Source organism: Alligator mississippiensis, chromosome 1, assembly GCF_030867095.1.
Source record: "Alligator mississippiensis isolate rAllMis1 chromosome 1, rAllMis1, whole genome shotgun sequence".
Classification (NCBI taxonomy): Eukaryota; Metazoa; Chordata; order Crocodylia; family Alligatoridae; genus Alligator; species Alligator mississippiensis.
This window is the reverse complement of record NC_081824.1, coordinates 178,089,682-178,112,712: the sequence shown is the minus strand read 5'-3', so window position 1 is coordinate 178,112,712 and position 23,031 is coordinate 178,089,682. Positions and strand designations below refer to the sequence as shown.

The 23,031-nt window shown below is 47.7% G+C and overlaps 1 protein-coding gene across 2 annotated transcripts in view; it reads left to right on the top strand.

Moving 5' to 3' along the window:
• The window catches only part of GALNT14 (polypeptide N-acetylgalactosaminyltransferase 14), a 237,458-nt gene that overhangs the window by 170,381 nt on the left and 44,046 nt on the right, over positions 1–23,031 (top strand). For both annotated transcript variants that reach the window (XM_019483095.2, XM_019483098.2), the window contains 3 exons: positions 3,836–3,903; positions 6,995–7,060; positions 8,823–8,944. In XM_019483095.2, the coding sequence (XP_019338640.1) occupies positions 3,836–3,903; positions 6,995–7,060; positions 8,823–8,944 (256 nt within the window). The remainder of the gene's footprint in view (positions 1–3,835; positions 3,904–6,994; positions 7,061–8,822; positions 8,945–23,031) is intronic.

Genomic DNA, 23,031 nt, shown 5'->3' with positions numbered 1-23,031 from the left:
TGAAACTGGTCTACAATAAATGTGGTTGAATATAGGATCAGACTTAACTGATTTGGCTCAAACCGATTTATGCAATGTCTGTCCTAGACCCCTTGCGGGTTTAAGTTAAACCAGACACCCCCAGCATCCTGGCATACTCTCTGGGCTGGGTGGGGGTCTCTGCTCCATAGCAGGGCTAGCCCCTCCCCTCTGCTCTTGCAGCTTGGCAGAAACTTACAGACATAGCAGGGTCTGCTGGCTTCCCTGTGCCCCACCTCCTCACCACTCACTGCTTAAACAGATATCCCTTCCTCTCTCCCACAGCACAGACCATAGCCAGTAGGGCTGTGTGAAACCGCACCATTTCGTTTCAACTTCCATTTCACCATTTTGAAGGGACAGTGTTTTGCTTCGCTGTTTCAAAGCACTGTTGTTTTGTTTCACCGAAACGTTTGCTGTTTCGATGCTGTTTCGACGCATTTTGACGTTTTGCCCATAGGCTATAATGGGGAATCACAAAAATGCCTATAACCTTGTCATTCCTTGCCTGATTTAGATGAAAATTGCAGGGACAGTAGCCCGTTCTGAGGGCATGAAGCATGCCAAATTTCAAGGACATAGGTGTAGGGGTTTCTGGGAAACTGCACCTCAAACTGTTCAAAGCAAAACTCATATCACTTGCCAGCAACGGCAGCCTGCTGTCATCCGACATGCAGATCTGGGGGCTGCACCCCCAGGAGGAGTCCAGCATAGCCCTGCAGCCCTCCCAGGAAGCATGAGCCTCCAGATCTGCGTGCAGGATGACAGCAGGCTGCCACTGCTGGCTGAGGCCAGTGCCAGCACCTGAGTGTCCCTGGTGCAGCTCGTGCCGAGCGCTGGGCAGACTCGGGTGCTGGCACTGGCCTGAGCTGGCAGTGGCAGTGTGCTGTCATCCACCATGCAGATCTGGGGGCTTGTGCCCCCTGAGAGGAGTCTGGCAAAGCCCAGCAGCCCTCCTGGGGGATGCAGGTTCCCGGATCTGCACGCGGGGTTTCAACAGGCTGCTGCTGCCGGCTGGGGATAGCCCAGAGCTGATGCCATCCCCAGCTGGCAGCAGCAGCCTGCCATCATCCCACATCAGCCAGGGGCCCACGCCCCCTGGGAAGAGCCAGGGGAAGTGATCAGTGAGCTGGGGGAAAGATCAGGGAGCTGGGGAATCCAACCAGGAACTGGGGGGAATGTTCAAGGACCTGAACATTCCCCCAGCTCGATTCCCCAGCCCCCTGTTTGATTATCCCAGCTCTCTGAATATTTCCCCAGCTCTTGCTGCATACCCTCTGGGAAGAGCTGGGGAAATGATCAGAGAGCTGGAGGAAGCAATCAGAGAGCTGGGGAACTGAACCAGGAGCTAGATGTCAATATCAGAGCAGTCCTTCTCCACTATTCCTCCTCCCTCTCCTTAGTTTCTGTTAGCTGCAAGCAAGCCCGGCTTTGAAACTCAAAACGTTTTGAGTGTCCTCGTTTCTTTTCAAAGCTGTTTCAAAGCCTTTTGTTTCATTTCGATTTCACTGTTTTGAGCTCAAAATGTGTCAAAACAGCTTCAAAATGAAACACTTGTCGTAATTTCGCACATCCCTAGAAACTAGCATGCGGTATGCTAGCTAATAGATAATGCTGTGTAAGGCAGATAGGGCATCGTCTGCTTAGGGCTTTTAGAAGGTAATCAACAGGTCAGCTGGTAATATAATTGCATTCCTTCCTTTGCATAAAGCTGCTTAAGAAGAGCTTGAACTAATGAGCGATGTTTTGTTTTCTGATGGAGTGTTAAATTCTGATAACAAAGTTGATAAATTCTCTGTTATCAAGGGGGGAGGGACCCCTCCCTAATCACAGTGTCTTACCAGGACCTGGCCACACAGCTCTCTGCAGATAGGAAGGGAGGGCTGCTCTAGCACCCCCTGGCTTCTAACCTGAGCCACTGCAGGCATGTGCCTGCATTTCTGGGATGTCTATTTGGTTACAAAACTGATTTAGCTTAGCTAGGTTAGACTAACTTGCAAAGATTGAATCAATTCAGGCTCAGGCATTTTGAATGTCTGTCCCTAGCCATAGGGATCAGGAAGTGCTGGTTGGGAATTTTTCAGCAAGAGTTTTGCATTAAAAAATGACAAAACACACGCAGGGCACCATCCAAAATGGGTCTAGTTTCTTATCAGCTCAGCAGGCTGGTTGCTGGGTACACTAGATCCCAGGTTAGTAACTCTGGTTCGACTCTGTCATGCAGATGACCCAAGAGTCAAAGACCCCAGGGCTTCCAGCCCTCTCACTGTGAAGTCGAGTTTCTAGGCTTGAGCTGGGTTCTTAGGGCTTTCAGGCCTCCTGCTGTCAAGCTGGCGCTCCTGAAATGTCTCAGGATTCCCATGCTCCCTGCAATGCAGTGTGGAGCCCTGGCATCCTTGCTCTAAAGTTCTGAGACACCCAGCTCGTTTGTAGACAAGGTTCTTTGGGTAAATCTGATATCTTTTATTTGACCAACTCAAATAGTAAATAAATAAACAAACAGGTGTAATAAAAGATACCAGATTTACCCAAAGAGCCTTGTCTGCCTGTGTCCTTAGACCAACACAGCTATAACCTATACCCCAGCTCATCTGTGGCTTTTAGCTTATAGCAGGGCTATCCAACTGGCAGCCAGTGGGCTGCATGCAGCCTGCAAGGGGTCAAGTTGCAGCCCCCAGGCTCTTACCCGGCCACCACTCCCCACATCACTGTGTGCCAGTTACTGTAATCACCTATCCCAGCATGTTGCCAATGACCTGCCCCCTGTACAACAGACCCACTGTGTGTCCCGGCAAAGGCCGACCTCAAGACCTTTCAGCACCAGAATCACAAACAGCTAGCAAAGGGTAGTGACTCTTGTATTGTCTCATAGTAAAAGGCTTCTATCCTTTACATGACTAAATCACTAGAGGAAGGCATGATGTCTTACGATTAGCCAGTGCATTATAGTAATGCCCTCATACCCCACAAAGGTACATATTTACACTAGCAATCATCCCACCAGTGCTTACATCAGGTCTGACTACACTCTGTAGGCATGTTTTGCCACTTAGTAATTCTCTTGACTTCACTGATTTATGGCAGGGTAAGCAAGCAGAGAGTCAGGACCAGCATTTCTAGTAGCAAAAAAAAAAACAAAAAACAAAACAAAGTTGGTGCTATAATTAAGGGTAGATTGTAGCTTTCAGCTACCTTTCACTATAACTTTCCTCCTGGAGGGGACTTTAAACCATCACCTCCAGCTTCTCTCTTTTATTAAACAGGCAGCATACAAACCTGTTGTTATCCTCTCTGCAGCCTTGGAAACACAATCAGCCCACAAAGAAAATCAAGCGTTGTCCTCCCCTGCCTGTGAGGTTTGTAAAGATGGGTTTTCAGCTGGGTAATTTTGCTCTGTGTTGGTCCTGCTGTCAGTAACTTATCATTAGCTCAAGGGGAGGGGAGAGGGATGTGAAATTTAGCTTGCCACATTCGTATTTCTAAACATTGGTTTTCCTCCTCCTCACACATTGGACCTGTACCTGTTTGCCTTGTGATTTACAGCAAATCTTTCCCAGGTTTTTCAGGATCTGGTCTGAGTAGGGAATTGGGGTCTTGCTCTTTGAATGTAATTCACAAAGTAGTTCTGTTGACAGGGAGCTGATGCCTGGAGACAGTTCCTCTTTGTGGCTTTGCTGCATGTTGTGTTGTCCACCTCTGTAACGGAAACCATATCTGATCTTTTGGCAGCCCCTCTCAAAGACTGGCCCCCTCTCCCTCATGTCCTGGCTTGTTTAGATGCCTGGATACTCATGGATTTTCTCTCTTCTTTCCTTAGTGTTTTAAACCGTACCCCTGTGCACCTGGTCCATGAAATCATATTAGTGGATGACTTCAGTGATGATCGTAAGTGATTCTCTTTTAAATTGAAAACAAGGGCTAAGACCATACCTACCAAGGGGGAGTTGTGCTGGGTTGGGATTTACCAGAGGGGGGAACCAAGGTAAATGACAGGATCATTAAAGTCCAAAAGTGATGAGGATTAAACCATGTTATTCACTGTTGCTATGGGTCAGGACTAGGGAAGCCTAGGCATGGGATCCAGGGCCTGGGACCAGAGGCAGATACTTAAAACTTGAAGAATTGTGTAAATCTGATCTTTCCATTTATTTTGTTCATTTCATTTTTACATGTTTACTCAGAATAGACAGTACAGGTAGGCTGATGAGTTTGAAATTCAGTTTGATATTCAGCCAGTTTCGCTTTACTGTCCATGCGCTGAAGGGCTAGTTGGCTTGCTAAACAGATTCCTTAGAGAGGCTTTGGAATCCCTATCATGAAGGTTACACAAACACTTGTCTGGAATGGTTTGGTCAGGGATTATCCTGCCTCGAGCCAAAGGGTAGGGATAAATGATCTCTTGAAACAATTGATCTTTTAAACAAATTAAGATTCCCATACAGAGTGTATAACAGAGCTAGGAGGAAATTATTTTCATGTCCCATGAGACGTGTCAAGGTTTTGAACATTTTTCCTGTCCTGCAATGAATTGCAATGAATTTTTGTAAACAGAAAATCCAAAAAAACTTTGGATCAAGTGATTGTTGCTTGTTGTTTTGACCATTTGAAATATTTTCTTTAGATTTTGACCTTTAAAATGTTTTTGTTATAAATTAACTGCATTTTTGAAACAAAAAGCCATTCTAGCCAGAAAGAAAAATAGTTTTACGAGTGTTGAAATAGGATGATTGGACACTTTTGAAACTTTTTTCCCATTTCTCTTTCATAAGTAGGAAATCCATTGAAACTGCCTCTTTCCTGTGAAAAAAAGAAGTGTTATCAGACTTGGCCAACTACATCTAGTTTCTCACCCCTCCATCACAGCCTTGTGCAGGTACAAGAGACACTAAAGGGGAAATGATCTAAAGCACAAAGTGAAGACAACTGAAGTGTTTTCATTTTATAAGCACAAGAAGTGTACAGACTGCTTAAGTGGATCAAAATCAATGTGGCTTTATGAGAATCCATCACTTTTCATAATTAAAGGTGGCATTAGAAAGAGAACAAATGTTTTTCGTGGGTTTTTTGGTGTTTTTTTTTTTAACTTGGCAGTTCAACCATCCCTCCATATGATGTTATTCTTCAGGAGGGTTGCGGACACTGCTTGGAAGGCTCAAATTCCACATGAAAGAGCCTGTTCTAATAGAAATGTAAAAACAAATAAATCCCAAGTTGCTTCTGCCAACAGGAAGCCTGAGGCTGGTCTGGGGTTGGTTTCACATCAGTTTAACTCCAGTGTAATTCTGTTGTTCTAGGCCTTGCTTTCAGTTATAAATGATTGATTGTAATCCAGAACAACTCGAGTTTAATGCAGCTATTCTAGATTTGCATGACTATAACTGCAAGGAAAGTCGGACTTTAAAGGAGTAACTCTAATTTTCATTGGCATAGGCGAGAGCAAAAGCTGATCTTTCTCATTTTCTGACCATTTTGGACATAGCAAGCCAAATTCAAGTGTCTCAAATGGTGCTCTAAGTTACAGCTGAGCCCTTGTTCTTCACCCTGTTACATCGGTTTCACACAGGGCAACTCCACTGAAGTCAATAAGCCAGATCCTGGTATAAATAGTTGTAGTTCCACTAACACTGGTGGAGCTATGCTGATTTATGCCAGTTGAGGATTAGAGCCAGTGGGGCAACACTGGTATGACTGAGTGGTAAATGAGGCCTGTAGATTGTAAGTGAATAAGAACACAGGTTTCCCTGATAAAACAGCATAATGTGGCCCACTCAAGCATTCAGTGCAGTGTACCTTATACCCTAAGGAGCTGCAAGATGTAAGTTTTAAATAGGAAAAGCAACTAAAAAGAGGGTACAAGAAAAATGTATGCTCATATCCTAAAATAACTTCCCAACCCCCATCTCTTGGAAGTTATCAATAGTGCCAATAACAACACACATTGGGGAAAGAGGGGCTAATTCCAGTCTCATACTGGTATAAGAGCTTGATCCAAAACCTCTGAATTTCAGAGGAAATTATCCTAGTGACTTCTGTGAGCCCCATATCAGGAGCAACAACACTGAAGTGAATGGAGTTATGTTGGTGTGAAACTCCTGTGACTGAGTTAAGAACCAGGCCTAGAAATGTTCACTGTCCTGGACTATATTAGAATAGACATGCTTCTTAGAAGGGCAGAGGAAACAATAAAAAAGATACTTTGCTATAAATAGAAAGTGCTTACCTTCCTAAATGAGGGACAGTTGTGGGTTCAGTGTGCAGCAACATCCAAGCTCCATGATCCACAAGCTGAGGAACTGAAGCAAGAGTAGCTTTTAGCTCCTATTAGGCTCTGCGGTGACAGTAGTCGTTTTGGCCCCTTCATGACATAGAACAGCCTAGGGGCTGCTCTTAATTACCCAGATGCTACAGGACCCCTTCTCCCATCTACCATTGAATCAAGCATTTGCCAGAGTGCAGTGAAATTCTATTCATCCTTTGCTTTCTCCCTGGACAGACCTTCTATGCCATTTAAGGATGCTTCTGCCCTACAAGCAGGAATCTCTAAGGAGTAGGTTACACTGGCTGTAAAACTGTTGTGCAGCACCAGAATTATTCCATATTTACACTAATGAAAATGAGGTCAGAATCAGACCTGTGCTTTGATTCTCATGTCATACTGATTTTACATTGGAGCTCCATAGTTTCAGCTACTTTAAATCCATGTAACTTCATCATCATAAAGGGAGCTACATTTATACTGACTGGGTAGGTGGCCCATTTATACTGACTGGGTAGGTGTCCTATTTACTGCACTGGAGGACACTAGGTTGAGACCAGAGTCAAGCACAAGGTCTATTGGAGGTGCCAGCTGTCTATAAGGCAGTCAGTCCACATCCCAGCCCTAGCTGTGCTCTTCATTTCCTTGCAAAAACCTATGTCCCTTGTGAAATACCTGAATGCTGCTAAGTTATGTGCCTCTCTGTTTGTGTTTCCAAAGCTGATGACTGCCATTTACTGTGCAAGTTACCCAAGGTGAAATGTTTACGCAATGGGCAGCGAGAAGGTAAGATCTTGTTGGCTCAGGCACAGGCAGGTGGCAAAGGAGAGAAAAGAAATTCATGAGGTGGGAATAGGAGCGGGAGGTAAGGAGGCAAGGCCAACTGCAGAGCTGTAGCAGCACCTGGCAGGGGTGACTGTGCTAGCATGGTGATGGAAGATGTGAAAACAAGGCAAGGTCTGATGGACTTCTTAAAAAATCAGTGCTTCGTGGCTCCAAAGGGAGAGAGCGGTAATAAAAAGAGACGTTCCAAAGGGCTAGGAATTGAAATGGATTTCTCCCCCTTTAAAAAGATTGGACTATTAAGATATCCAATGAGGCTCAGCTGCAGCTTATTAGCCAGAAAATTAGAACAGGCAAAACAAAGCCCCGGGTCTTCTTTTTAAAGCTGTTTGTTCTAATGAAACAGACGCGATCAGCTCCCGCTGCTTCCATGGGAATTAAAAAAAAATGTAATTAATTATATTTTAAAGATTAAGAAGATCCGTATGGAGGATGAACGTCTGCCTCGGCAGGGCTGTTGCTGGTGACCTCTTGCAACACTTTGCCATGCAGCCCCCAATCTCAATGGATATTTTCAAGTGCTGTTTTCCAGTATTAAAAATAAAAACCAAAGAAAGTTTTAGCAGGTTTAGCACAGTCATGATCCACTGGAGGGAGGGAAGGAGTGAATACGTATGTGTGTGTGTGTGTGTGTGTGCGCGCGCGCGTGTGCATGTGTAGGGATAGGGAGAGGAACAGAGAGGGTTTGTCCCTACATTCTCCCTCCAGGCTGGATTGATGCTATGTCAGTGTAGAATAACCCTGTTAAAACACTAGAGTTTACCTGGATTGTCCCTGTTATAGATGAGATCAGTCTGGCCCTGTCTCCTTTTTCTCCAACAGCCCAGGATTTGTGTGTGTCTTTCTTCCTGCCAGGCTCTCTCTGAAACCAGTGTAGTCTCACTGCAGATGCTGCTGAGAAGGGCAGTCAGATTTTGGCCCCAGTACAGAGGGGTTCATATCCCTTTATATACTGTGTGGTTGTTCTCCCACAAGACTCTTAGTATGCCAGTCTTTGATTGGGCATGGGGTGGAGAAGAGAGAGATAAATACAGCAGCAGCTAGTGGCCCAGGGACCAGGGAAAGGGATGCCTACACAAAAAAAAATCTACACAAGAGTTATGTATGGTTTTCCAGCCCTGCATTCAGCTCCCATTGACATCTATGAAAATTTCACTTGTGCATCCAGTGGAATGTGTAACCCAAAGCAACATCCTTAATAAGGAGATCTCCTTTCTGTGGGAGAGTGGGTGCAGGAGTGAGCGGGTGAGTGTGGCAGTGACAGGGTGATAAAAGACTGGTTCCTTCTTCCTTTCCCTCTCCCCTCAAGAGAATTTGTTGCTGCTGTTACACAGGCCCAGTCCAGGCTGACTTACATTTACATTAGATGACATTATCTGCAGGGGTTATTGAAAGTACTTTAAGTCTTGTTTTCCTCTAGGAAAGTGACAGCAGAAATAATTACATGAATTAAGAATTGGTGTAAATGCCATACATCATTTATCTAGCAGGGCCCTTTATTTGCTGTAATGACCTTGGAAGGTGAGGAAACTGGCTTACATAGCCAGGAGGGTAACTGACCCGAAGCAAGTTATGTGTACCTGGGAAGGAGGAGGGGTATGGAGGTTAAGAGTTAAGGGATCTGTGGGTCTGCGTCTCCTTTGCCTTGCATGTTGACATACATGGTCCACCTAGGTGGCTCCTGAGCTTGTATGTGTTTGAACAGGTTTGATCCGGTCCCGAATCCGAGGGGCAGATATGGCACAGGCGGGAGTCCTGACCTTCCTGGACAGTCACTGTGAGGTGAATAAGGACTGGCTGCTGCCTCTCTTACAGAGGATCAAGGAGGTAAGTGTTTTGAGGAGACCCAGAACTTTCATAGGCCACGTATTAACAAAATCCACCTGTGTCTCCAGCTCCTTGTCTAACCAGTGGCATGTGTGTCTGAATATGCAGATGATAAATCTCTTGGGAGGAAAAGGCTGACCTGTACATTGGTGTGAGGCAGTCTTCTAGTCTTGCAAGATGCTCTCTTGAGCATCTAGCTATAACTTTCTGTCCTACTCAGTCCTAGGGAGCTCAGTTTATGTCACATGTCACATGCAACTTCACTGAAGGGGAAAAAACAAATTGCCCCCAGGTTGAATTACCCCACGTATGCAATACTGGATCAGCCCTCACAGAGGATGAAAGTTTTGTAGAGAGCAGAAAGAAAGGGCTGGGCAATAGATACGCAGCTCAAACTAGCAGCACCCCTGGGTCTCCATTGCAGTAACAAGGAGGCAAATGATGAGTGGTGCCAGGGGAAAGGTGGGCATTTCTCCAGAAGACTTTTTAATTAGGCTCCTGCAGAATGCTCGATGCTGATGATTTAGGGGAGTGATGGCTCTTTGAATAGGGGCTGAATTTAATTTCATGCAAATTAAGCTTTAATAAATTGATTTAATAGGATTTAAATTCTGCTGATTTCACAGCAGACAATGATGTTCTTTTTCCCCCAGAGACATCTCTCTCTTCAGGCACACCTACCCCCGGCACCTTGTCATTCCAGTCAAAGGTGGCATGATCTTACAGGTTCAGCATAGTGACCGGAAATTCAGCTCTGATTCACATGACCTTGGGCAAATATTGCCCTTATTTTAGATGTAGAACAGAGGGCTCATCTACATGAGAAGTTTACTACAGAGTCGATTAATTAGCTCCACAGTAAATGTCTTGCATCTACACGTGTGGCCCTCTTAAGCCGCAGGAAACTAATTAACTCTGCAGCAGGGTAGCATTTTAAAATACAAGCATGCAGAGTTATTTGCTGTGCAGCACCATGCATGTAGACATGACCTAGGCATAAATTGCTCCTGGTCAGCCCAGCCAGCAGGGGGTCACATTCCTGCCTGCTGCCTAGCCACATGGCTCGGCAGCTGTGGGAGCCTTGTGGCTCAGCCAGCTCCTCCACCACCTGACACAGCCACCTGCTACCTGGGCCTGACACCCCATGCCCCCTGCCAACCTGGGGCTGCCTCCTGGATCCTGGGCCACACTTCTGCCACCAGCTGGAGCCCAGGCCTGACTCTCTCGTCCCCTGTGGCTGGAGTCTGGAGCTCCTCTTGGCTGCTGCAGGGGAGCAGAGCAGGGCAAGAGCAGCCCTGGCCTAAACTGCTACTCCCAAGCTCAATTTGCTGCTGTCCAAAGCACATGCTTGGGTGTAGTTTACTGTGGTGCAAATTGCTCTGCTTTTTATTCAGTCGCATTAATTGCACATGAAAATATGCCAAAGGATGATAATAATTACGTGCTGCACAAGGACACATTGGGCATGTCTGCACTGGGCACTGCTAGGAAGCTTAATGGGCGGGGCAAGCTGAACAACAGTCCCAGGCACTGCCTATGGCAGGGTCGGGCAATTATTTCAGGTGGGGGAATAGGAGGATGAGGTGGGCTGTATTTTGCCTACCCCTGGCCGAAGGGGTGGAGGTGAGCCAGAATGGAGCTAGAGGGCACCTCATCCTCCTATTCCCCCACCTGCCACCGCAGAACCTTCCCTGCAGTGGCCTCTGACAGCAGGGAGGACAGAGAAGTGGCAGCAGTGGCATGCTGTACAGGGTAAGGTAGCTGGAGATCTGTTGTTGCTGAGGGAGTTGGCCCTGCTTTAAAATGTTGCTGTGAAAACACGTCATACCTTTGTACTTCAGCTTGATGTGCACCCTGTGGGCTGCAGAAAATGTCAGGCAGCTGCTTGTGGGGCATGCCCAAATCTGTTCTCAGGCTCTAGCTTGCTCCTGGGAGTAGGGGCTACGCAATATTTTCTTCACATGACGTGTTCAGACCTGGAGTAAGTGGGCTTGTTTTCCTGTGCTCCCAAACACTATCTGCCATGCCCTGCTTGTCCCTATTAATTAGCTGGAATGTCAACCGTGCTTGGAAGAGAAGAGTATTTGTGCACTGTGCAGTGCAGCACCATGTACAGGTACCTGTGTTAGCTCCAAATGAGCTGGTCCCTATCCTGTTTCAATTACAGTATTTAAGTATTGTATTGGCTGTAATTATTAGCAATGACTGTAGCCTGTTGGAGACTAGTGTTCATTATGAAATCATTATACAGTTGCATTATTATCATTATACAATTATTTATGTATTTTATTAGCAGTGATATTCCATTAATTATACTTACTTAGCTAATGAATAACTAATTAATTATCTGAGGCATACAAAGACAAAATGACTTGTTCAAGATCCCAATACTCTGCGAAGATGTGCTTGCTTTGCTTCTGCTTTGCTTCACAAGCATAGGCCATGATTTTACATGTTGGCAACTTTCTCTCTGTCCAGAGTCCTGTGACCCTTATGGGAATCCCTCACCAGTCCCTGTCAGGGGGTACAAGTGCAGACTAGGTTCCTCAGCTGTGAGTTCTTGGAGGCAAACTCTCTTCTCAGCTGGTTCAGGGATCACCTAGCATATTGGAACCCTGAGTCTGTGCTGCTGCAATACAGCTAATAAACAGCAGTTTAATTAAAATATTTGCATATGATTATAGTTGTTATGAAATGATGATAAGACTTGTTAATTACTACTAGAGACTCGGATCTGGCTTGCCCAAGAACAGGATTTGCCACTGACGTATATTCTACTGATTGCTTTTCAACCAGGGCGTAGCCTTTTAACATGCTCGCTCCTCTTGAAATCTCTCCATTCCAGCCTTCCCCTCCCTGAAGTCTACTTCTGAATCTCAGAAGCAACAGCTTTTTTCCCCATGCAAAGCATTTGACGTGTTTTGGCAGACTGAAAGCAAGGGGCATGGCAGATAGAATTGGCTTTCGCTTGCAGCGTTGTGGACGGTAGCTCATGCTCAACATTGATGTGATAGATGAATGTGGATGCCATATGCAGCAGTGCCGTAGGAGTTTCATTACGCAGCAGCAGCGTGGTCTGAATGTAGCATTAAAGCAAAATGTCACCTCTGCTGACTTAGTTTTACTTGGAGCACCATTTTTTTCAAGCATATGTGTGGTTTAAGTAGGAGCTGGTTCTATGGTAGGCTCTCTCTATTGGCCTCAGTGCAAAGAACTTTGTACAAGACCCGGTATGCCACTCTCCAAAATATGTCAGGGAGCGAATTGGAAAGTCCTAGAGGACCTTTGGGCCATATGAACTCACTGGGAAATAGGACTCTGAAGGGTTAGAGAAATCCACTTTGTCGCAGGGCACCTTGGTGCCTGCTCCTAGAGAGGAGAAACTGCCAGGGAGAGAGCGAGTGAGCCCTGGCAGGTCATAACGAGCCCAGCTGAGGGGTTGCCAGGGTAACAGGCACAGCTGCTGGTTGCCGGAGCAACTAAGGGGAGCCAGCTGCCTGTACGGGGCAGGGCCTGGCCTTTATAAAGCCCAGGGCTGAGACCAGGCTGGCAGTTCCCGGCCAGCAGCCAGAGGGGCAGGAGTTTCTGGAGTTAGGATGTAGAGAGAAGCCTAACAGCAAGTACCGCTTGAGCAGAGTTAAGCCATGATGTTAAGTTATAGCCAGGCGGCTTTGGGTTGTGTTTGAGTTATAGCCGGGAGGCTTGAAGTTGCATTTGTGTTATTACACCGGAGGTTTGGGTGAGGCTGTAGGGGTTGGAGGAGGCCTCATTGGGGACTTGCAAGGGAGTGTGAGGCCCCAGCGCCAGTGAGAGCGCGCTAGGCCCTGAGAGTTCCAGGGCAGAGTCATGAGGTCAGTTAACCTCAGAGAGGAGCAGCTGAGCCTCGTAGGGACCCCATAGGGGTGCAGTGCCCCAGCGCCAGTGAAGGCACAGTACTCTAAGGGGGAACCCCAGTAGTATGGGGACCCCAGCGCCAGTGCGGGCGCAGCTCACAGTGAGGAAGCACAACCAGTGGGTTGCGGACAGGGAACACAGACCCCAGGTTGTGTGCGGGGTACATAGACCCCAGCCCCAGAGAGAGGGGTGATTTTATCAGGGAGCCCAAGGTGGGCACGGTGAGCCCCAAAGAGGGGGAGTGCCGTATTAGGGAGCCCAGGATGGGTGCAGCAGATGCCAGCAAGGGTGTCACTTGTGGGGTGCATAGACCCCAGCCCCAGGGAGGGTTGATTTACTGAGGAGCCCTAGAGCGGGGCCATACTGGGGAGCCCAGTAACAGGCTAGCACCGCAGAAAACCCAGGACAGGGGAAGGGTGCTGCGGTGGACCCAGACAGAAAGGGTTAGCAGTACAGCGTCCCCGAGAAAGGCAAGGTGCTGCGGTGGCCCCTGAGAGGACGGGGAGTAGCAGCGCGGTGAGCCCGTACTAGAGAGGGTAGTGGTGCGGTGGGCCTAAAAGACTGGCGGCTCGAGGGGACATCCCAGAGGGGACTAGCGTATTATAGAAGAAGGGCCCGGGAAGCGGGCGTGCAGACACACCAACATCTATTACATCTGCGAGGCTTGGGGCATGGTATTAGGGGTGGTAGGAGTCACGCGTAGCCCACAAGGCTAGGGTGCCCCAAGGCACCCATGGATGCAGGGTAAAACCCACGAGTGGTCCCCACATAAACGAGGAGTTTACGTGCCCAAGGAGACACAAGGCAGCCTCCCAAACCTACTGAACATCAAAGACGTGGTGGGCGAGAAATAGAGGGTACCCTTGGGCCGACTAGGCACAGAGAGAGGGCCTTAAGGAGACCACGGCCCTCCTTGAAGGACCCTGCTGTGACACACTTATAGGGGGTTTACATCCTGGATTAGGATGCCCAGAAGAGTATGGGGGCAGACTGGTTAAGGCAATTTGCCCTGGCTTCAGAGGCATGTGTTTGAGCCTCCCTCTGGAATTGTACCAAAGGCTGCTCCCAGATGACCAAGTTGTATGTGGGTACCTGGTCAGTTGGGCTGGAGAGACAAAGGTGGCTGGTCCTCATGCTGATCACAGCACTACTTTATTTACCATTTGGAGTAGAAACTGGTGTGTCCTAACTGTTAGCCCTATGGGCTGCCAGGCAAAAGTGAGTCTTTGACCTTGACCTCAGGGCACAAAGACAATGTAAGAGGCTTCTACTAGTCTCTAGTGGGTATTTGCCTAACATGTTAAACTATTGTACAGGGATAGGAGGCAGCATCACTGATGAATTTGGAATAAAACTGGGAGTTGCAGGTCAAGGCTGAGGGGTGTTGTAGAAGTGTGTGTAGAGTGCCCAGGAACAGAACAGCAATGGGTGGGCTGTGGATCAAGATTAACAGGGTCTTGACAAGGTTGTACAGGCAAAGTCCAAGACTGGAATAGCAAGAGGTGCTACTGGGCTATGTTGAGATGATGCATTAGAACAGGGGTTGTCCTGGGAAGCCACTGGATCCAGCCTGCAGATCAGGAGGGCTTTGCTTGTTCCTGCACTCATGCCCATACTGGGGCTAGGCAGTGAGCAGCTGTGTTAGGCCAGGCAGCTTTCAGCTGTGTCTTCACTGGTGCCACTTCTTTCCATCCCTTTTTCCCCCCAGCTGCAATATGAGTGCAACTTCCAGCTGCTGAGGAGTTGCACTGGGGCTGGCATCTCCCAACAGAGCTCATGTGTAGCTGGGAGACAGGGGAGGGGGTGGGGGTGGGGAGCAGGGAGAAGCAGCAGCAGCATGAACACAGTTTACAGTTGCCCAGCCCCAGCACAGTTTCCCACCAGGTAGAAACTGCTGAGGCCAGGGAGCAAGGATGAGCTGAGAGAAGCAGCATCAGCACAGGCACAGCTTCCAGCTCCCTGGCCCCAGCACTGATGCAGGGAAAGACTCCTCTTCCCCCCCCCCCAAGTGCTGCCAAAACTGTCCAGTCCACATCAGACTGGACCTAGGTTGTTCCAGCCCGTGACTTGCTAAAGGTTTCTGGCTGCTGCATTAGAAGAAAGGTGTCTGGGATGTCTAGGAATGGAATGGTAGGTGATGTTTAGATCAGCCTGGGGAGGACTGGCCACGTGTGAAGCAGCTATGGTGTTGCAGACCATAACTGAAGAGTATTTGTGAAAACTGATTTAATTTCTGTTCTATTTCCTTTTTTGTTGACCCCAGACTTCACATCCAAAGGGTACAAGGTCATTAACTTGCATCCATTAGTTTCCCTGCTACCTGGCACACAGTTTCCATCCTTACACCAGGGTTAAAATACTGATCAGGGAACCATATGTATATGAAATGTTACTGCTGCCACCTTCAGGTTGGTGTTGAAAAGAGGACTGGCTAATCCTCTGCCATGTTCTTTTACAGCAGAGATGAGTGTTCTATAAAGGGCTTTTCTTCCTTTGTAACTGGCAGGAATGGTCTGTTTTGTTTTAATAAAATTTAAGTTTTCAAGCGAATTAGAAATGACTAGCTTTAAACAAATCTGAATCTGTAGCTAGCACCAATTCAACTTGCATGTCACTTCTCATTTTTCATTGGGAAAAACAGCTGTTCAAGCAAGTTTCTGGGTGTTTGACAAATGCCAAAGGACGTGTGTGTGTGTGTGTGTGTGTTTACTTCTGACAAATGGGTATAGCGGATACAACTGCAAACAGAGCATGACGATTTCCTGTAGGCAGGTTACATCTAAGTGTTAGATGCACGTGGACTTAGTCTGTTTTACATTTGGGCAACATGTGTGTAGCTTATTATTTTGCTAATATCTGAGAGACTGCATGTGTGTCTGCCTGATGAGCTGTGAATCTCTGTCTGGGTGTGTCCGAGGAATAATGTTTATGAGTATAAACTGGAGGGATTACATACAAGGCAATGTTTGAGTTGGTGTGTGAGCCTATGTCTGAGGGAGTGTGTGTCTGAGGGAGTTCTGGGAGCACCAGAGAATGAGTGCATTTGTGTTTGTGGGTATATATGTGTGCGGGTGCACATTCTCTTGATTTTACTTATTTATAGAACTAATGTATCTAAATCCATTACCACTATATTTCAACAGAATATTTTTTCTTAACATGTAATTATCAAACCCAGGCATGTTTTTCAGGAAAAATTATCAATTTTATTTAGCTCAGGTGAACGTTGGCTTTTGCTAATGCCATGCTAGTGAACCAGCAGATAACGTTCCATTTACCTCCAAAGCCCCTGACATGCACAACCTTTCCCTGTCTGAGAAAAGATGTCTCAGGAAAAATGTGCTATAACCTTTTGGGACTCCACCCTGCAGGAAGAAGCGTGTCCCCTGTCTTTTTGCTAATCATTACAACTATAGGCAGGTTGACATTGGTGATGGAATAGCTGAAATAACTCTCCTTTTTCATTGAGAAGTATTGTTTGATTGAAGTGCATTTTAAAAGAACAATGCCTTGTCAATCTAGGGACATCAGAGGCCAGGACTGAGAATTGGACAGAGTTTTTCATCTGATAGTGCAGTGCATCACCCTCAAGGGGATGACTTATCTGGCTTTCTGTTCTCTGTTGGTTGGATTCTTGTGCAGAGGATTAAAAAAACAATTTCCAAAGCTCATCGTGCTGGGAAGATTGGAGCTAAAAAAGTTTCACACCAAGTGATCTGTTATTTGAGGGGAAGAATGATGCTGAGGCTTAGGCATAAGACAGGATGTCAAGTGTTTTGGGTTCTCTGGCTTTCACCTTGAATCAGTCTGTCAGGGCATGCTTATACTGCCATGCTGAAACACGCCATGCTCTTGCACATGTGCTGCATCTTAAACCCAGGAGTAGGATGGCCACCTTCCTGTGGTCCAGTACCTTTGGGCAAGGCTAATTAGCTTGCCCCCAGTGCCATACTACAGCAGCCACACTGCTTCTGGTATGGGAGGTATGAGCAATGTGGCCTTTTTCAGCACAGCACTGCCTGGCACAGTAAGGTAAGGAGTCTAGCCACACTGTTAGATATCATTCTTCTTCCCATGACATCGAAAGGAAGTTTTGGCATTAATTTCAACAAGACTGGCCTCAAGTGCTTACTCTTTCCATACCTCATTTTGTTCATCTGCTATATAGGGATAATATTTACTAGCTTCACAGGGACCTTGTGATACTTAATTCCTTAATTAAGGAATTCACAATTCATATTTACTAGCTTCACAGGGACATTGTGATTCACTAATGCCCAAATCAGGGCCTTGTGCTTCTCAGGCAAAAGAGATCCTTCTAATTCATAAAACCTGACTCTCCAGTATGTCCTAACAGCATAATTTTCAGCATTCAGCCACTTTGTCCTGTGACTGCTTCAGAGAGCAGCTCTTCTTTGTTAGGACTGATTTCTGAAACAAAGTCTTCTCCCAGAGCAAGAGAGCAAGCCCATATATGCTAAGATGCCTTCCTCTGCATGTCTGTGAAAAGCGATTTGATCTGGTGAAGGGAAAAGCTTGAAGTTTGAGCTATAATTGGAGTTTGGGATTTTTGAAAAGAAAAAAAGAAGATAAGAGACCAGTCAAAGCTGTCAAAATCTCTTCCTCCTGCAGATATTTTTGTTCCTAACTGTTTGTATAATCTTTTCACCCATAACAAGACGTTAATTAAATCACCAGCACCAAATATTTAATATCATTTCACTCTTTTGTATTTAACCTCTTCTTCTCCTTTGGCAAATCCAGTAATTTATGGATTTATTTTACACAAACACATAATATAGATAAACCTATACATATAATATTATATATGTATATTAAATTGGCTGCCTGGTTTGGTCTGCGTATTTCCTCTGTACTTTTGAACTGCTTGTCTATTGGTTCACATTTGAAATTTACTAAAAACAATGTGAGGACGAGAAGAGGGGAATAAACTGATGAATTTGTGGGGAAAAAAAGGATGAAGTTTTGCACTCAGCTGGAGATTCTTCAGTCAAGTTCTTTGTAAAACACACCTATAGCTTACGCATTAAGAATATGTTTGTGTGTGATGTTTCAAGCTAGTGGAAAATGCTGACCTGACAGCCCTGAAGACTTAAGTTTTCTGTTTGTAGAAAAAGGACTGCCCACCATAAAGGCTTACATCCAGGTCCACATTTGGTGCTGTGGGGCCAGCGGCTTGCAGGTTCCTTCCAGTGATGGCCAGGTCAGAGAGTGCCTGCAGTGTGGGCGGTGCCTCTCAGGGAACAGGCTAGAGAAAAACAGGAGGAGGTGGCGAGGCTCTGAAGCATCCTCCACCATGAGGCATTCATCAACTTGATGCTGGAGGAGACCTCCAGGACTGTAGAGAAAGAAATGCCAGATGCAGCGCTATAGAAGAAAGAGGACATGTCCAGCCCTAATGTCCCAGAAAGAGGACATTAGGGCTGGAAGGGACCTTGGAAGATCATTGAGTCCAGCCCCCTGCCTGATGGGCAGGAAGTCAGCTGGGGTCATAGGATCCCAGCAAGATAAGCATCCAAATTTCTCTTGAAGGTGTTCAATGTAGGTGCTTGAACCACCTCCGATGGCAGCCTATTCCAGACCTTGAGGGCTCGGACAGTAAAGAAATTCTTCCTTATGTCCAGCCTGAAACGGTCTTGCAGTAGTTTATAACTGTTCAACCTCATCATCCCTTGGGGCGCTCTGGTGAACAATTGTTCCCCCAGATACTGGTGGTCACCCCTGATAAACTTATAGGTGGCCATCAGATCACCCCTGAACCTGCGCTTTTCCAGGGTAATGAGCCCCATAGCTCTCAGCCTGTTGTCGTAAAGTCTGTTTTCCTGACCTCTGATCATGCACGTGGCTCTTCTCTGGACTCTCTCAAGCTTCTCCACATCCTTTTCGAATTGTGGGGCCCAAAACTGGACGCAGTACTCCAGCTGCAGCCTTACCAAAGCCAAGTACAAGGGGAGAATGACATCCTGGGATTTGCTTGAGAAGCATCTATGGATGCAAGCCAGCGTTTTGCTCGCTTTACTAGCCGCAGCATCTCATTGCAGGCTCATGTTCATCTTGTGGTCGGTGATGACCCCCAAGTCTCTTTCTTCCATAGTGCTAGCCAGCATAGCACGGCCGAGCCTATAAGGATGCTGCAGGTTGTGGTGTGTGGGGTGTGGGGGAGGCTGTGGTTGTCTGTGGGGGGTGGATAGGTGTGGGGAAGTGGGGTGAGGGAGCATGTGGATGTGTGTGTGAATATGTAGGGTGTTGGTGGGTATGGGGCTTGTGAGAGCCTGTGTGTGTAGGTGGCTGGGGTGTCTGAAAGTGTATGTATATGTGTGTGGGTCTACATGCATGGCAGTGCGAAGGGGTGTGTGGGTGCATGTGTATGGTGGGGTGTACATGTGGGGCTCACCCTATGGATGTGTACACACACACACACACACAGTCCCCTCCAACTCCCACTCCCTCCCCCCCAGGGTACTGGTGTGGGCCCTGTGCTCCTGCAGTCCAGCGATGCAGCCTGGAGGCATGTGGTGCAGGAGGAGTGCTGGCAGGAAAGCAGGGAAATGGCTGGGGGTGGGTTGCGGCTGGGTTGCTGCATCCTGCTGCGGCTCCCCCTAGGTCCTACTGCCCCTGTCTCCTGTCATCTTTGGCAGGTACCCAGGAGCAGATAAATATTTTCAAATTTTTTAGGGGCCCTATGGGTCAGGTAGAATGGCCTAGTGGGTCAGACCCAGCCCAAAGACCATATTTTGCCCACCCCTGTATTACAGGGAAGTTTAGAGGGAAGTTTTAGAGAGGAACTAGATAGTTTTCAACAAGATTGGGATGGCTGGGGTCAGATTCTGATGCCTGTTATAGTAATATAAATGTGAACAACCTTCACTTGAGGTCACTGAAGCTACCCTGGGTATAATATTTCATAGACATTAGGGCTGGAAGGGACCTCAGAAGATCATCAAGTCCAGCCCCCTGCCCAAAGGGCAGGAAGTCAGCTGGGGTCATAGGATCCCAGCAAGATAAGCCTCCAAATTTCTCTTGAAGGTGTTCAATGTAGGTGCTTGAACCATGTCCAATGGCAGGCTATTCCAGACGTTGGGGGCTCGGACAGTAAAGAAATTCTTCCTTATGTCCAGTCTGAAATGGTTTTGCAGTAGTTTATAACCGTTCGACCTCATCATCCCTTGGGGCGCTCTGGTGAACAAACGTTCCCCCAGATACTGGTGGTCACCACTGATAAACTTATAGGTGGCCATCAGATCACCCTTGAGCCTGCGCTTTCCCAGGCTAAAGAGCCCCATAGCTCTCAGCCTGTCATCATGAGGTCTGTTGTCTGACCTCTGATCATGCACGGTGCTCTTCTCTGGACTCTCTCAAGCTTCTCCACATCCTTTTTGAATTGTGGGGCCCAAAACTGGATGCAGTACTCCAGCTGTGGCCTCACCAAGGCTGAGTACAAGGGGAGAATGACGTCCCAGGATTTGCTTGAGAAGGGATGCAAGCCAGCATTTTGCTCGCTTTATTAGCCGCAGCATCGCACTGCAGGCTCATGTTCATCTTGTGGTCAATGATGAGCCCAAAGTCTCTTTCTTCCGTAGTACTAGCCAGCACAGCACTGCTGAGCCTATAAGGATGCTGCAGGTTTTTCCTCCCAAGGTGGAGAACCTTGCATTTTTCAGTGTTAAACACCATCAGGTTCTTATCCGCCCATTTGCTGAGCCTGTCCTGGTCAGCCTGGATTGCCCTCCTGTCTTCAGGGGTGGATGCTTTGCCCCAAAGTTTGGTGTCATCAGCGAACTTGGCCAGTCCACTTCTGACTCCAACGTCCACATCATTAATGAAGATGTTGGACAATATGGGTCCAAGGACAGAGCCTTGGGAGACCCCACTGGTCACAGGGCACCGTGACAATTGCCTTCTGTCAATTACCACCTTCTGGGTCCGACCATGGAGCCAATTTCCCAGCCAGCGGATCGTGGTGGACCCAAGGCCACAGTTGGCCAGTTTTGCCAAGAGGTGATCATGGGATACCAGATCGAAGGCTTTTTTGAAGTCAAGATATATGACATCAATCTCTTCTCCCTTGTCCAGGTGATAGGTCACCTGGTCAGAAAAGGAAATGAGATTAGTCAAGCAAGACCTACCCGCAACAAACCCGTGCTGACTATCTCTCAGGATGTTGGCGTCGGCCAGTCCGTTAAGGATGGCCTCTTTATTAAACTTTTCTAAGACCTTCCCCAGGATAGAGGTCAGGCTGATGGGCCTGTAGTTTGCCGGATCCACTTTCCTCCCTTTCTTGAAGATAGGCACCACATTGGCCTTCTTCCAGTCTTCGGGCACTTCACCAGAGTGCCAGGAGTTCTCACCAGCTACTTGAGTACCCTGGGGTGTAGATTGTCAGGGCCAGCTGACTTGAAGGTATCCAGCCTCTCAAGGTGTTCCTTCACAGGGTCAGCATTGGTGGAGGGCAGGGGATCACCCTCACCCAGACCTCCCTGTCCCATAGTGGGCATGGGCATCCCATGGGACTGATGAAAGACTGACACAAAGTACCCATTTAATAGGTTGTTTATTTTCCTGGTCGTCAGTTGTCCCGTCTGGTTCAGCAGGGGTCCAATGTTGCCCTTGCTTTTCCTCCGGCTCCCCACGTATCTGAAAAAGGACTTTTTATTGTCCTTGATACTCAAAGCTAGTTGGAGTTGCAGCCTTAGCTTTCCTGGTTTGCTCCCTACAGGACCAGACCAGTGCAGAATATTCCTCCTTGGAGGTGAATCCCGTCCTCCATCCTTTGTAGGCCTTTCTTTTTATCCTCAGGAGGTCTGCTAGATCCCTGGAGAGCCAGGGGGGCTGCTGTGCCCTCTTGCTGCCTTCCTTGAGGAGCAGCCACTCTTCCTGAACTCCCCTCCCTCTGGGGTTGTGGTCCCTTAGGGCCTCACTGACAAGCCTCCTGAGCTTGTCAAAGGCAGCTTTCCTGAAGTCAAAGACTTCAGTGTTGCTGACTGACTTGCCAGCTTTACAGCGGATGGTGAAGGTGATCAGCTCATGGTCACTGTCACCCAGCTTGCCATCGATCACTAGGTTGCCGATTTAGGTCATTCCCAGTTGCCAGTACCAGGTCGAGCAGCGCTTCACCTCTCGTTGGCCTGTAGACTTCTTGGGTCAGGTAGAGGTCATCCATGCAGTAGAGGAAGCTTTGCGACCGCTCGGATTTTGCTGAGTGATCCTCCCACGAGATGTCTGGGTAGTTGAAGTCACCCATGATAACCGTGGTCCTGGAGCACGTGGCCTCAGCCAGTTCCTGGGCAAACTCCTGGTCAAGCTCTTGACTTTGGGTGGGAGGTTTGTAGTAGACTCCCACCGTTGTGTCCCCTGTGCCGTGTTCCCCACGGATTTTAACCCAGACGGTTTCCAGTCATCCACCCTGGTCACCACCAATATCGGCTTGCAGAGACATGTAGCTTTCCTTAACATAGAGAGCTACACCCCCTCCCCTTTTATCTACTCGATCTCTCCTGTACAGGACCCGTGGTCCAGTCATGAGTGGAGTCCCACCAGGTCTCCGTTATTCCTATGATGTCGTAATTATTTATGTTTAAGCAGGAGGACGAGTTCCTCCTGCTTATTCCCCAAGCTCCTGGCATTTGTGTACAGGAAGGCAAGTGTCCCCTTGGGGGTTTTTGCCTTGCCCACAGATTGTACCAGGGCTGGGGCAGGGGTGGGATCTTAAGTGCCTTGGCCTGCTGGCTTTGCAAGGGTTGCTCAGCAGGCCAGCAGTGGCGGTAGTCCCCCCCGTCCCCCAGCGGGCTTAGTTTAAAGCCCAGTGGAACAGGTCAGCCAGTCTGGCTGAGACGAGCCTCCTCCCCAACAGAGAGGTGGAGGCCATCTCTTCCCAGCAGCTCGCTGCCTCTCTCACCAAAGAGCGGGCTGTGGTCATGGAAGCCAAAACCTTCCCAATGACACCAGCACTGCAGTCTTTGGTTAACTATCTGGATCCTCCTCTTCCTCCTCAGCCCATAGCCTAAGACTGGGAGGATCAAAAACACCACCTGTGCCCCCAGACCCTTAAGCCCTGCTCCCAAATCCCTGTAGTGCCTCATGACCCAGCTGGGAGCGCTCCAAGCCGTGTCATTGGTGCCCACGTGGATGAGGAGCATGGGATAGTGGTCTGTGGGCTGGAGGAGCTTAGGGAT